Here is a 14,842-nt window from a genome sequence, read left to right on the forward strand (position 1 = left end):
AAGAGATTGGATGGTGTTGGCTGGGTTCACTTGCTCTTTGAGGGGTTGTGTTTAAGTCTTGCCAAAGCAGGTAATGATACTATACTGGCAGTCACGCAGCACACTGCTGTGAGTGTTCCCCCAAGTCTCCACCTTGCCAAAGATTAAAAAAAAATCAAGACATCTGAGGTCTTTAGGGAAATGAACCACTACTTTTTGATGAATGCAGACTCACACTTGACTTGGACAGTGTACAAGAGAAAGGTGTCAGACAAGGACAAACGTTTAATTTTTGTAAATGCATCCCTATACAAGAAGTGACTGCACTCCAATATAACTTGTACCACTCATCCATTTAGTATAACAAAGAACAAAAGTCTAGCTGGCCCACTGCAACATCCCAGCTAAAATAAGTGACGTATGACCTTTCTTGCTTCTTGGAAGATATTTAACAACCTTCAGAAGAATTAAGAATCAATGGCCTTATCTACCAGTGCCTTGTTGTGGCCAGCATCTACTGAAACCAACTGCTCCTGAGTTTTAATTCTGTTTCTGAAGCAGCAAACACTTGGCAGACTGCTTTCATTAGGGAGAAGAGGTCACAAGTGTGCTCACAGTGTCAGAGTGTTTGGTGTGTGGTTCGTAATAAGAGAGGCTATGGTAGTTATTGAATGTGCTTTACAATGTGGTATTCCAAGATAATTGGACTGGGCTGCTGATCAGCAGAAAGTCAGACTCAGAGGGAGAGTCTTCCAAGTCGCAGAGCTATTAAACACATGCAACACGTGGGAAGAAGAGAGGCATGCTGGGTGGTGTAGTTGATGATTCAATACTATGATTCAGTGTAGCCTGTGTAAGGTTAGAGTGTGGGGAAGATGACAAGCTGAGACGATGATAAAAGAGAAGGAGGGATCGAGACAGAGGGTGAGCGTGTCTGTCTCGCTTGCCCTCTCGGCCAAATGAGACAGACAAGAGAAAACATTCTTGTTTTTTTTTTCCACAGATAAAACTGCAGCAAAGAGGAGTGGAAAAGACTTAAAGCGCTGCACTTTAAAAAGATGAGCTCACTCATTTTCCCCTTTGTAGGCCCCTGGCCCACATACAAAATGCTCGCATAAGCACACAGACTGGACCCATGACACACACATTTACAAGCTTTTTTTCCCAGCAGTAAACTTAGACTGTACATGCAGATGTCTGTACGCTTCTCAGAGGAGACTGTGTTGTTTGACATGATGTCTGGCAACCTGTGTGCTTGTGCTGTAAGTGAGGCTGGATTAGACCATCAGAGAAAAGACACTTAAAAAGGAAACTGGTTGCTTATATGTCAGCTGAAAACACGTCCATCACCTGTCAGTCATCTGTATGCACTGTGCGGTATATATTACTTCACCGAGTTAATGGTGTTTCAGAGTTATTGCACGCCTATTAAGCTTCTTGTATGTACTTCTGATGAAACTCCCACTGCACTTTTTTTCCGCAGAGAGTGGAGACATTGTAGGACAGGTTCATTCATGAAGCAGCAACCCCGAAGCAGTTACAAGTTTAAGTGTTTTGCTCAAGTTCATTTCTTGCCAGTGACGTTCAGGCACTACCTGTGCAAGCCCAGTGAGAGGAAACATAACATTTAATCATTAAAGCCTTTGTTCAATGTCCCTCCACAACATCCTGTTTCAATTACAATTACATCATATAAAATTATTAGTCTGAGTTCTTAAAAGCACTCACATACCATATGCACTCAATTTCGCCAGCCCCGGAGCCTCTCATTATGTTCCTAATGCATGCTTTGCACGTAGCAAGGACTGTGGATTTTGTGCCCCCATTTTTACTGTCGCTCTGTGAAGTTAGTGCTTTCCTGCCACTATGGGGAGGAGATTTGACTACGGTGACTCGTAACTCTTTCAATTTACATTCTGCAAGGGAGTGTTGTATTACGCCAGGGCCACACCGGACGCAGAAGCGCTACGAATAGCCTCGAAGCGCCTCGAAGCGAAGCCAGTTTCCTTTCAGCGCCCATGTTAACCAATTGTGTCATCCACACCGGCCGCGCCGGCCCTGCATCGATCGTTTCAGCGTCTGGTCTATTTTCTGCGTGAGCCTCGAGCGAATGTGTCAAGCTGGGCAGGAAGTCAAACAAAGGAACAAAAACAGCATCCAGTCAATTTTCAGAATAAAACAAATTTCAAAATAAAACACCCCGTTTGACAAATGCGATGTATATATGTGTGTGTGTTTATATACAGTACAGGCCAAAAGTTTGGACACACCTTCTCATTCAATGCGTTTTCTTTATTTTCATGACTATTTACATTGTAGATTCTCACTGAAGGCATCAAAACTATGAATGAACACGTGTGGAGTTATGTACTTAACAAAAAAAGGTGAAATAACTGAAAACATGTTTTATATTCTAGTTTCTTCAAAATAGCCACCCTTTGCTCTGATTACTGCTTTGCACACTCTTGGCATTCTCTCCATGAGCTTCAAGAGGTAGTCACCTGAAATGGTTTTCCAACAGTCTTGAAGGAGTTCCCAGAGGTGTTAAGCACTTGTTGGCCCCTTTGCCTTCACTCTGTGGTCCAGCTCACCCCAAACCATCTCGATTGGGTTCAGGTCCGGTGACTGTGGAGGCCAGGTCATCTGCCGCAGCACTCCATAACTCTCCTTCTTGGTCAAATAGCCCTTACACAGCCTGGAGGTGTGTTTGGGGTCATTGTCCTGTTGAAAAATAAATGATCGTCCAACTAAACGCAAACCGGATGGGATAGCATGTCGCTGCAGGATGCTGTGGTAGCCATGCTGGTTCAGTGTGCCTTCAATTTTGAATAAATCCCCAACAGTGTCACCAGCAAAACACCCCCACACCATCACACCTCCTCCTCCATGCTTCACAGTGGGAACCAGGCATGTGGAATCCATCCGTTCATCTTTTCTGCGTCTCACAAAGACACGACGGCTGGAACCAAAGATCTCAAATTTGGACTCATCAGACCAAAGCACAGATTTCCACTGGTCTAATGTCCATTCCTTGTGTTTCTTGGCCCAAACAAATCTCTTCTGCTTGTTGCCTCTCCTTAGCAGTGGTTTCCTAGCAGCTATTTGACCATGAAGACCTGATTCGCGCAGTCTCCTCTTAACAGTTGTTCTAGAGATGGGTCTGCTGCTAGAACTCTGTGTGGCATTCATCTGGTCTCTGATCTGAGCTGCTGTTAACTTGCGATTTCTGAGGCTGGTGACTCGGATGAACTTATCCTCAGAAGCAGAGGTGACTCTTGGTCTTCCTTTCCTGGGTCGGTCCTCATGTGTGCCAGTTTCGTTGTAGCGCTTGATGGTTTTTGCGACTCCACTTGGGGACACATTTAAAGTTTTTGCAATTTTCCAGACTGACTGACCTTCATTTCTTAAAGTAATGATGGCCACTCGTTTTTCTTTAGTTAGCTGATTGGTTCTTGCCATAATATGAATTTTAACAGTTGTCCAATAGGGCTGTCGGCTGTGTATTAACCTGACTTCTGCACAACACAACTGATGGTCCCAACCCCATTGATAAAGCAAGAAATTCCACTAATTAACCCTGATAAGGCACACCTGTGAAGTGGAAACCATTTCAGGTGACTACCTCTTGAAGCTCATCGAGAGAATGCCAAGAGTGTGCAAAGCAGTAATCAGAGCAAAGGGTGGCTATTTTGAAGGAACTAGAATATAAAACATGTTTTCAGTCATTTCACCTTTTTTTGTTAAGTACATAACTCCACATGTGTTCATTCATAGTTTTGATGCCTTCAGTGAGAATCTACAATGTAAATAGTCATGAAAATAAAGAAAACGCATTGAATGAGAAGGTGTGTCCAAACTTTTGGCCTGTACTGTACATATTAGTCAGTGGTATCTAAACAGAGCGCGAGAGAGATGAACACACACACACACACTCACACCCACTAACACACACACACACACACACACACACAAGAAAGAGAGAGAGAGAGAGAGAGAGAGAGAGGGCCGGCTATAGGGGGTTGGGGCACACACACGCAAACAGAGAGATACCCATGATGGAAAAACAGCCCCAAATGTGACGGAGACAACAGCTGGGAGCAGAAGCGCTTGTCGACCGGCGTGGAGAAATGCGCGTCTGATGTGAACGGGCTCACGCCAGAATTTCAGTGTGCTGCGTTTCGCAGCACTTCGTTGGCAGTGTGGCCCTGGCGTTAAGATAAAAACTATCCTTTAAAAGAGTGAAAAGGCCTCTCATGTTGTTTTTAGAGGTAGAACGATAAATCGGATGTTTTACATTGTCAGAACTTCGCTCCGAAAGTAGCCCATGGCACCGACCGGAGCGCAAGAAAGGAAGGTTTTGTTAAACTGAGCCAAAAGGAAGCTGATCAGTGAGTACAGCTCGGGAGAAAGCAGACCCCCCTGCTGTGACTGGGGACACACAGGGATTTTCCTGCTGAACATCAACAGGGGGTCTACGCAGAAGTCTGTGACTGGGTGAATGCCGCTACTTTCTGTTTCAAATTAAAAGCCCTCATTTCAAATTGAATGCCCCCTATGGTCTACCCATATACTAGGTTCTGACCTTGTCTTGTTTTTATGCCTGGCAACAAGATGGTGGAATTGTGTTTTTGGATTTTCTGTCGTCTGTCCCATTCTAATGAAGGCAACATTTCAAGAGCACCTTGAGTGATTATTTCTTTGAAGGGTGATCTAATTAGGATTTGGTGGTCAAAGGTCAAAGATATTGGCTTTTTCCTGTTCCAGACTACTTTTATTAGATTGGATTTTAAGGAGCTACAGCATATCATCTATTTTCAGTGTAGAAGCAAATACAGCATATACTTACTTTAATTATTTGCATCCTAACCTAAGCAACAAGCTGTACTATGAGCCAGGCCCTGTAATGTATTGTCTGCTTCTGCTGCTCGCTGCGTGTCCTCCCTCACTTATGATTGTGTGCAAATGAGCTTATTACTATTGCAATTCACTGGTATCAGAAAACATACAACTTAGCTCCGACACAGGAGGAGGGAAACTGAGTCAAAACAAATCAATACACAGATCTATTACTTTAGACTGCATATGGTCTGTGGTGCACAAAAAACATATCAGCATCACTTTACTAAAGGCAGGGGATCTCAGCAATTTAATTCAACTATGGGGACTAGTCTCTATGGCTGATACACTGCAGAGCTGCAGTGCAATCATCCAGTTCGACTCCTCAACACTAGTTTTACTTAAACCTGCTTTCCTGCTGTAATGTCAGCAAATTACCAGTAAGGAGAGATTTGGATGAGTCAGATGAATGTGTGTATGTGAGAGTGTGTGTGGTGCTTGCTGTGACAAAGTGTTATAGCTGCACTTGAGAAAGCACTTTCTTCCAGCCACTGGGGGCGAGGACTCAGGAGAGCTGCAAGCTGACTCAGTCTCATCTGAAAAGCTCTGACTAGGGTCTCCCAAGGGGGACACTCCCTCCTCCACAAAGCTCCCTCCAGAGCGCCACGAGCTACAGTATGGAGAATTGTTTGGCCCCCCAAGTGATATCACAGAGCCGGCCCCTGAGAACACACTGACAGTGTGATGAGGGAGTATGACAGTTGGGAACGAAATAAATAAAAAATGAGACAGTAAAATAGAATTCCATTCACCACTCTGCCTCTTGATTTCTTAGTTGTCTGTTTGTGTCTTCTGCACACACACACACACACGCACACACACAAACACACACACACGCAGACACACCTGGATGCATACAGAAACACATTCACTCTAACACACGCTCACAATTTCATTTATGCACATATAGACATTGAAAATCTTAACTCACATTTCTCCTATATATATAAACACAGACACTCAGAATGATTGATTGCTCACGAAGAGGAGCACAACCACACATGGTTAACACATCCTTGCCACAGCTTGACCACCGTGCCACCAACAGCCACCAGCACGAAACGCACATAAGCTGTAATTACAGTCCATTTTCATTGCAGCCTTGGGTCCCATCATACACTCGGGGCACATACACATGCTCAGACACAGACGGACACAGTTCCATCAAACTCAGATGGGTTCCAAAGCGTGACGAGTTGGTCAAGCATACAACTTCAGATTGAAAATTTGTCTCAGTTACAACTGTTGCTGAATGGTTTTATTGTCTTTTTAGCATTTAAATGAAGAAACGAGGACTGTTCTGAGAAGCAGTTGGTTTAGTGCAATTAGTAATTTTTGTGGCCTTTGCCGTTCAACATTTTTATCCATAGATTCAATGGTGGGCAGTTTTTTTAGAGCTCCACAGTGGCTATTAATGTCAGGCAGTTATTGAATTTTCTTCACATCCAATTTGGAATAAATGTTCATCTTAATGTTATATTAAATCTTATTTTTTAATCTTGTTTTGTCCAATTTTTTGGAAATGAGTTTATTTGTTTTCTCACTGAGAGTTAGATGAGAACATTGATACTGCACTGATATGTATACAGAAATATGGCCTTACATCTGGCAGCTAGTTGGCTTATGTTGGCATAAAGCCAGGAGGTACAAAGCTTGTCTGGGTTCTGTCTGAAGGTATAAATGAGCAGTGGTTTTACACAGGGCTTTGTGTCTGGTTAATTCTCAGAGCAGAGACCTCCACTAGGTTTCCAGATAACCAGTGGAGACTCCAACCAGCGCCTCTGAAGCTCACCAAGGTGCTAATCTAGAAAGCTTTAAAGGCCCTGACAGACCAAGCCAACGGACAGTCGACGATCGTCAGTGATCGTCTTTCGCCGTAGCATTTGGGGTGTTTCCCGCACTGTGGGCACTTGTCAGCCTTTTTTGGCTGTTTTTTGGTCAATTCAGTGTTTCATACACAGTCAAGCCATTTACTAGGTTTTGAACTCATCTTATTTCCCGGATTTCCATCCATTCTTGTGAACATGATAGCTCAAGAACACCTTGAGGGAACTCCTTCAAATTTGGCGCAAACGTCCACTTGGACTCAAAGATGGAATGATTCAATTTTGGTGTTCAAAGGCTGAGGCCATTGTGATCATATGTCCACCTCATTCTCTTGAACATAATATCTTAAGAAGGCTTTAAGGGCATTTCTTCAAATCTGGCACGACTGTCCACTTGGGATCAAGGATGAACTGATTATAATTAGTTTAGCTTAGAGTCTTTCGGCTGACTCAGCATGTTGAATCTGCATCAGAGCTGTCGGAGCCTGTCACTGAATGAAACTGGCAGCTCAATTCAGATCATTAGAGGAAAAACTGAAGTGAGGAAAGCAAACAAACCATTGACGTCAAGAGGTTGTGAGATTGAAACAAACTCAGTAAAAAAGGTAAGAATATTACATTTTCAGATGTAGTCTTTCTTCTGTAGTTCACATTTTTTATCCTGCATTACCACCACTTGAATTTTCAAGAAACTCCAGCAGGTAAGGGGAAACTCACCTTGCTCTGATGTCAGCAGGTCACATGATCCAAAGCTGAGGGCCAACAGAGTCAAAGAGGAGCAGAGAAGCCACATGGTTTCGCTCCTCCGTAAACACCTCACCCCAGCCACCAGCTGATAGATGAACAAACAGAAAAAGAGAAAGTCAAAAAAGTCAAATCCTTCCTCCATTCAGTCACAGTGCCACCCAGCCTGCTCACTGTGCCGACAGCTGCACATTATGCTTGACTCCTAAATAGAAGTTGATGTATATTTATGAGTCAGTCACAGTTGATGTGTTAATTATGTGGTATGATGCAGGCTTTGTTAGTGGCATATGAATTAACCAGAATGTCCCTCATTAAGGAGTGTAACTCTATAAAGTCTGATCATAGTCATTATCCTGTCCATCTGGTTGGCCTTTGACTGGGCAGCTGCTACACACAAGCACACACACACATACATGTGAATATGTCTGATAGAGTGCATTCGAGTGCACACACACACACACACACACACACACACACACACACACGACCATATCCAGAAAAAAATTCTACAAGTCAGAAAGAATGTACACATTCTCCTGCAAACAAATACCAAGACAACAAAGCAAAATGCGCACATGAAAGTAAAATGATTTCCATGCAGGCTGGTTGGTCCAGAGTCAAACGCACAGAGGGGCCAAAACACACAAACACATCTGGAGACTATTCCACTGGAGCCATGGTTGTGTACACCAGATGCTTCCACGTGGCCCAACAACAAGCACACACACAAACACACATTCATGCACAGATTAAAATACGTGCCACGTCTAAATAATCATTACATTCGGTCTCCACAGTCCCTCTTCTTACTACAACCCTTTATTCATAAACACACACACAAGAATGCACGCACATAAACACACCAACAGTGCTCACTTCGATTCACATAAACACATCCCGGCTGACCTGGACTTGCCCTCAGCATGTGTGAGGACCCTATAACTCTGCAGTGTTTACAGGTACAGCAGGGCCCTCAAGGCAGGCAGGCGAGCAGACTGTGTCTCTGTGCACACACCTGTCCCGTCTGCCAGGAGAAATGACCCCATGCTCCCCTGAGGCTACACAATGTGGCGCTCCTGCCCGGTGGAGGACACTGTGTGAATACCATCTAGCCTGATCTGACTGCCCGCAGCTTGCTGCTAACAGGACAATGTGGTGGAGGACAGCGTTTCAAATTATGCTCTGAAATAACAAGGACAGCTTGACATGCCCCACATTGTGAATTTTGCATTCAATTTTGGGGGCTGCTGACTCAGTGTGTGGTTGCTTGCCCTGTTTTCTTCCATTTTAAAAGGCCAGGTTGCCATTTTATGAGAAGAGCAAGATCCTAGCAAGACACTGTCTAATCACGCTATGGCACAATTGATTTGTGTGTACAACTGCTGACAACATGGAGACTTTATATAAAAGTAGCTGCAAGCTAAACAGCAATAAGAATGAATTTAAAAAAAAGTTTTCCCCTGCAGTTGGATGGTTGGACAGTTAATCAAAGCCTTAGACAGAGAGTTTGAGCACTCTAAAGCTGCAGCCATTATTACAGGCTTCATGCCACATGATCACAATAATAAGAAAGTTCACACAGTACATAATACATAATGCATCACAGTCCAGAGAACACAGGCTGAGGGAAAGTTACAGCTCATTGCTGTTATTATCTGGCCATAGTCCAAAACAATTTAATAGGCTTCCTAATATGTGTTGCTATGGATGTCTCCCTTTCTCCTCCTCTCTCCGGACTCCCATCTGCAGCTTCACGGGCCACCCGGCTGGCCACAGCAGATAGAGGAAGTACGGGGGTTAGGCCACTGGGCTTGGCCTCTGGGCTGGCCATGAGCCCAGTAAGCAGGCCTGCGAGTGATCGGGTCACTGAGTACGGAGCCAATACAGGAAGGAAAACAATGACAGATCTGAAAGTCTTCCAGTGCTAAAAGCCTGGCGGACAGAAGTGGTGACCAACCTCTACAATCACAACACAGGCCTTATCATTTCAGCATGGATGTATTGTTTTGACAAAAATGTGTCTCCCTTAAAGAAACAGACCTGCTCAGTAGTTCTAGGGGTCATTTTGGTTCTAGGTCCAGACCTATTGCCTATTTCCAGTTCAGCTACGAGTTCCAGACTATTAATGGCTTGAATACACTGACAAAAGAGGCACTGATATTGTCCTTTATAACAATGGAGGTAATTTGAGCTCAATGCTTAGCAATTTTTGTTGTCATACATTTCATCATCATTGCCAGCGCTTACAGATGGAACAACAGCCCCAACACAACCCTGTTTGGAGGAACACACTCTGACAGAGTTAAATGAAACATGTCCTCTCTATGGCCCGACAAGAGAATTGCTTATTAGCCACCCAGACACGGATGATTAAATAACAGTGAACCAGTAGCCCACTGTTTAGACTCCCTTCCATCTGTTTAAATAGGAGAACCCTGCATAAATGTGTCAGTCATGTAATATTTGAGGGTTCACTGCTTTTCCAGCTGTCTCTCCCAGCATTCTGTAGCAACAAGATTGATGGACGGCTCATTCCCTGGGTATCTGCTTCCAATCTACCCTGCTCTAACTCGCACAAACAAACACATACACAGTCAAGAATGGTTTAGGTGCTGGGCAGTGGAAACAACCTCCTGATCTGACTGTGTGGTCATGACCCTGACTGAATCCTCCAGAGAAAGTCCTCTTAGCAGAGAGTGTGTAGGAAAGTCCACTAAAAGTTGATAGGAATGCAGCCATAAAACAGTAGACAGCTTGACATGCATGCATGCACTGACATATATAACATATACAGTATAACATGTGTGCAACAGAAGGCAAGGGGGGCAGAGATACAAAGATGTGATGAGAAAGACAGAAAAAGTATGTCAGACTGACACATAAGAAGAAAGATATTCATGAGTTTTGGCTAACACACTGTGACAAAGCCCATTGTTACATCATGGACTATTGGAGTAAGCAGAAAGAAGCATCCATAAAGAGAAGTGAAATGGTTGTTGGACTGTCTGCAGCCCTGTGACCACAAGAAGAATAGAAATCTGCAGTCAAGAGATTTCATGGTTTCCACGTTGCCATGAGCGTAACCGAAATTACATCATCTACCCAAGTCCGCAAGGTTCAGAGCAGACCCCTCTGGGTATGTCCATGTGCAGACCAAACTTTGTGACCCAACTGACCATACTATAAGCACCCTGACTGCACATGCACTACAAAAGGAAACTGGACGCTTGTTTCCTGAAGTGTATGTAGGTACTGTATTTCTCACCCTTGGTCCTATTCTTGTTAAGCGGTCACACACACTTCCTTATGATGTTTGACCAAATACAACCAACAATTGAGCGCTTCTTCTTGCTGTCAGGAGGTCGCCATCATGTTGCCCCATGTGGAAAACGTACACATGCCCCCAAAAGTGTGTGCACGTGCATGTCCAATATAGGGTGGGTTGCATTCACATTTGAAAGGATACCTGTACTTGGAATTCAGTAGCAATGACAAATTTGTCGTCTTGGTTCAGACCACGAACCCTCCATGTTTAGTACCTTCATAAGTACAGGTGCAATTCTTTTATTTATAACATTTCACACACCAGACAAAATAAGCCGCCTCCCTATCTCCTTCTCCCCTCCCAAACCTGTCCTTTAAACATTCAGCCTGTCTCAGTCTTTCAGAAGGGCACAGAGTAAGAAAGCTGCTGTGTGTGTCTCAGAGTAAACACTGTCAGTGTCAAATTTAAAAAGTGTAATCACACTTGCCACCGCTTTTGGGTAGTCATTGCTATGACTCACTGTAGCTTGAACAAGCTGCAGAGGTGACATAGCCTTACTCTCTTTATATTCTAAGCTTTGTGCTTTCAGGTACTAGAATTTGGCACCGACTGATTTAGCGTGAATAACCACTCAGTAGTTCAACATAATTTGACAAGTACTCTTAAAACCACAAAGTCTGATACCCAACCCTAGTGTCTGGAGCTGTTGATGTCCATGTCCATCCTGGAGTATGATCAAAGTTTTAAGCACAGCGATGCTTCGGCCAGATGCACAAAATGCTTAGCAGGCATAATGTTCACAATATTCACAATCTTAATTTTAGCATTTTAGCCTGTTGACATTTACTAATTTACACTTAACAGCTGACACTGATGGCTACGTCATAGTTTTCTGGGTATTTGGTCATAAAGTGGACAAACTAAGCTTTGACCTGATGTTTCCAGTCAGGGGATCATCAAAGTTTACAGTAACACTTAGCACTGGCTGTCACATATGTCTTTGTTCCAAATTTCATGGCAATTAAACCAATAGCTGTTTTTACTCAACTATAATGTCAACCTTATGATGATGCTAGAGGAAAAGTCAGAGGATCACCAAAGTCAGCTGACTCATGCTCTGGGAGCCATGAATGTCTTGGCCATATTTTGTGCCAATCCAAGAGGCAGCTGTTGAGATATCTAACAGAATAAGTAAGAACTTTGACCTGCTGGTGGCGCTATAGCAAAAGGTAGGGGATCACCAAAGTCATGAGGCTTTATCCTTTGGGGTACATGAATAGCTAGAATAAATGTCATGGCAATCCATCTAACAGTTGTTGAGACAGTCTCAGTCTGGAGCAAAGTGATGGACCGACAGGCCGACATTACTATCCAAAGAGCCATGCTGTTTGCATGGCAACAATAAGAAGAAGATGGATGTTGACATCACTCAATATGCTGCCATCTTTTCAGGCATGCCTGGAGTTCTTTTTGCCAGACAGGAAGTATCGAAGCGTTTCTGTTGAAGGTTTTTTGACAGTCAGAAGCTTCTCTTTACTATAATTTTGATATGTCATCATGAACATAACAACACAGCAACACTGGCTCCCGGAGCTTCAGATGTGCTTCAGGCCAAACCTGAGAGTGCACTGCAGACCTGTTACAACGGGGAGCTCGGCATGAATGAAAGTAACAAAAGATGCCCTGAGGCTTTGATAGACACTCCAGATATTCACTGACCGGGAGCAATAGATACTTGCAAACTAGCAAAGGCAATATTTGAAGCTGTGTGACACTCAGGGTAGACTGAGGCAAGTTATTACTAGTCTTACATACTGGGCTGTGTGCAGGACGTTTGGAAATTTGTGAATGAGAAACAGGCCAACACAGTTACAGACTGCGAAGAAAAAGGAGGGAGTGTTGAATACATACAACCCTCCTTCTACTCATGGCTGCCTCAAAGTTCGTCTGCCATGGGCACTTGAGGTCCTCATACAGAAGTAATTATGTCGAGTGACGCCTACTCTGATGCCATACTGGTTGGCCTACTATGCATGGTTGAGTCAGCCTTCAGCAGGCGGATGACCTGGTGAATGCTGACCATTTCTGATGGCTTAATGTTCACTTCACTGCTGACCTGAATAAGCAAAGAGTAAGTGGATGATACAATCAGCTGCAGGCCCACAGCACAGTCTGGAACTGGAAGCAGTAAATGAAAGAGATAGTGTGAGGCCCACAGCTAAACACTGCATGTGCAGCCTGCAGCAGGTTAAGTGGGCAACATTTAATGCGTAGTAAAATTCAAGGACACTAATTTGTAATGTTTACAGGACTATATTCCCCAGGGTTGGAAGCAGGAGTAGAACCTGTTAGCGCACAGGAAAAGTGTCCCTGGAGATACTGCAGCTTACAAGAGTTTCCAAGCTTTTAAGGTTGTTTTTCATTGATATGACCCTACGAAAAAAAGACATCCGTTGTTTACTGAATGTGAAGAGGAAACACATTGGAGAGACTGACACATCTCATCAGGAAAATAAAACAGATTTCCTCTCAAGAGGCAGCACTCTGGTGAATTAAACAGGCTAGTGCAACAATGTTGAAGAGAAAATTTTCAAGATGGGTGCACAGGCAGGATGCAAAACCAGCAAACACGGGGTGCCTGGGTAATGAGGAAAACAGATGCCACTTCAAGATTCCTCCTCAGCACTTACTTCCCCCCCAGGTCATGTTAGAGGCAAGAACTCAGAGTGTGGACACTGATCTGAAATCAGTGCAAGGCTCAGACATTACTGAGCCTGAATGATATGCATGTAGCAGATCCAAACACGGGGCTGCTCTGAGGCTTTTCCGTGCCACAGGGGGTTTGGATGCATGCCATGAGGGTTTACAGTCATAATGTGTCATATGCAGGCTCAGATATGAAGGGAAAATCTGCATCACTTTTGTCAGCAGCTACCAACAAGTTGTGGTTTCAAAGTTTTTTGCAAGATCCAATAAAGAAATACAACAATGTGTCAGGAATACTCTGCAGCTTTACCTTCAATGATCTCCACTGGGACAAAGTGAGTGCATCAGAGTTGTAATTTATCTCCTAAAATCATGACATGTTTCTTTACTATCACTGTGATAATCCCACAGGGGCTTGCACTGTATATTGTGCTGAATAGTGACTTGGTCATCTGCTGAATAATAACGCCTGCAGAGTGTTGAAACACTGCAAAAGTTTCGCATAAACTTCCACTGCAGTCATTTCACAAACTACAGCCTCACTGCCGTCACTGCGACGTCTCTTTGAAACTTACAAAGCCTCCACACACTTCAAGCATCGCCAACACGTCTATAAAAGCCATACCTTCAACTACTGATAAATCCACAAATTTGCGACCACATTAATCCGGAAATAAACGCCTGTACGTATCCAGGGGAATCCTGCAGGGCGATGCAAATGCAATTCAAATGTAATCCAGTGTGTCTTTTGTCCCGTTGACTTTCTTTCTTGAGGCTTCCTCCACAGAGAAAGGAAAGAAGAAAAAAAGTTGCTGCAAGATTGTCCGTGTCCAACTTTTCCCCTCCCCTCTCCTCTCCTCTTTCTCTCTCATGCACACAATCCAAATCCCAAGTCTCTCTATCCCTCCTCGACTCCCCCCTTTCCTTTCCTCCTCTCGGTTACTTTTTTTCCTTCACTCTCTATCTCCTGCCCCTGCCTATCTCTCTTCCTGTCTCCTTTCAACAACACCCCTCTCTCCTCCTCTCTTTCTCCCTTCCTCCCTCTACGGGAGATCCCTCAGTAAAATGTGTGGTGACATCACCTTGTCCACAGAGCTGGGAAATGAGCCCGGGGCATCTCTCTAATCTCTCTACCAAGGCCCCTACCCTCCCTGTACCCTCTACCCCCTCACCCTCCTCATCCTCCCCCTCACCTCTCACTGTTTGATTCATGGCTTACTGGAGGGTAAGGAAAACTTCCATTCAGCCTGGGTTAAAGCACTGTATTAAGACAAGAAATATAGATAATGGCAGCACGGCTGCTGCATTATTAAGAGGAATTTATTCCATTAAAATTAATGAACTTGCTTATCATCATTACCTTTGATTGACGGTCAGGTCCACAGCTTCCATATTGTTTTATCACTGGGTTTTATTGCATCCA

The 14,842-nt window shown here is 43.9% G+C and overlaps 1 protein-coding gene across 3 annotated transcripts in view; it reads right to left on the bottom strand.

The window, feature by feature from the left end:
- col16a1 (collagen, type XVI, alpha 1) overlaps positions 1 to 14,350 on the bottom strand; it is a 94,075-nt gene extending 79,725 nt beyond the window's left edge. For all 3 annotated transcript variants that reach the window (XM_033636914.2, XM_033636915.2, XM_033636913.2), the window contains exons 1-2: positions 14,045 to 14,350; positions 7,419 to 7,533 (exon numbers count right to left, since the gene is read on the bottom strand). In XM_033636914.2, coding sequence (XP_033492805.1) covers positions 7,419 to 7,494 — 76 coding nt within the window. In that variant the 5' untranslated portion in view covers positions 7,495 to 7,533; positions 14,045 to 14,350. The remainder of the gene's footprint in view (positions 1 to 7,418; positions 7,534 to 14,044) is intronic.
- Between the last annotated feature and the right edge of the window lie 492 nt (positions 14,351 to 14,842).

Source organism: Epinephelus lanceolatus, chromosome 16, assembly GCF_041903045.1.
Source record: "Epinephelus lanceolatus isolate andai-2023 chromosome 16, ASM4190304v1, whole genome shotgun sequence".
Classification (NCBI taxonomy): domain Eukaryota; kingdom Metazoa; phylum Chordata; class Actinopteri; order Perciformes; family Serranidae; genus Epinephelus; species Epinephelus lanceolatus.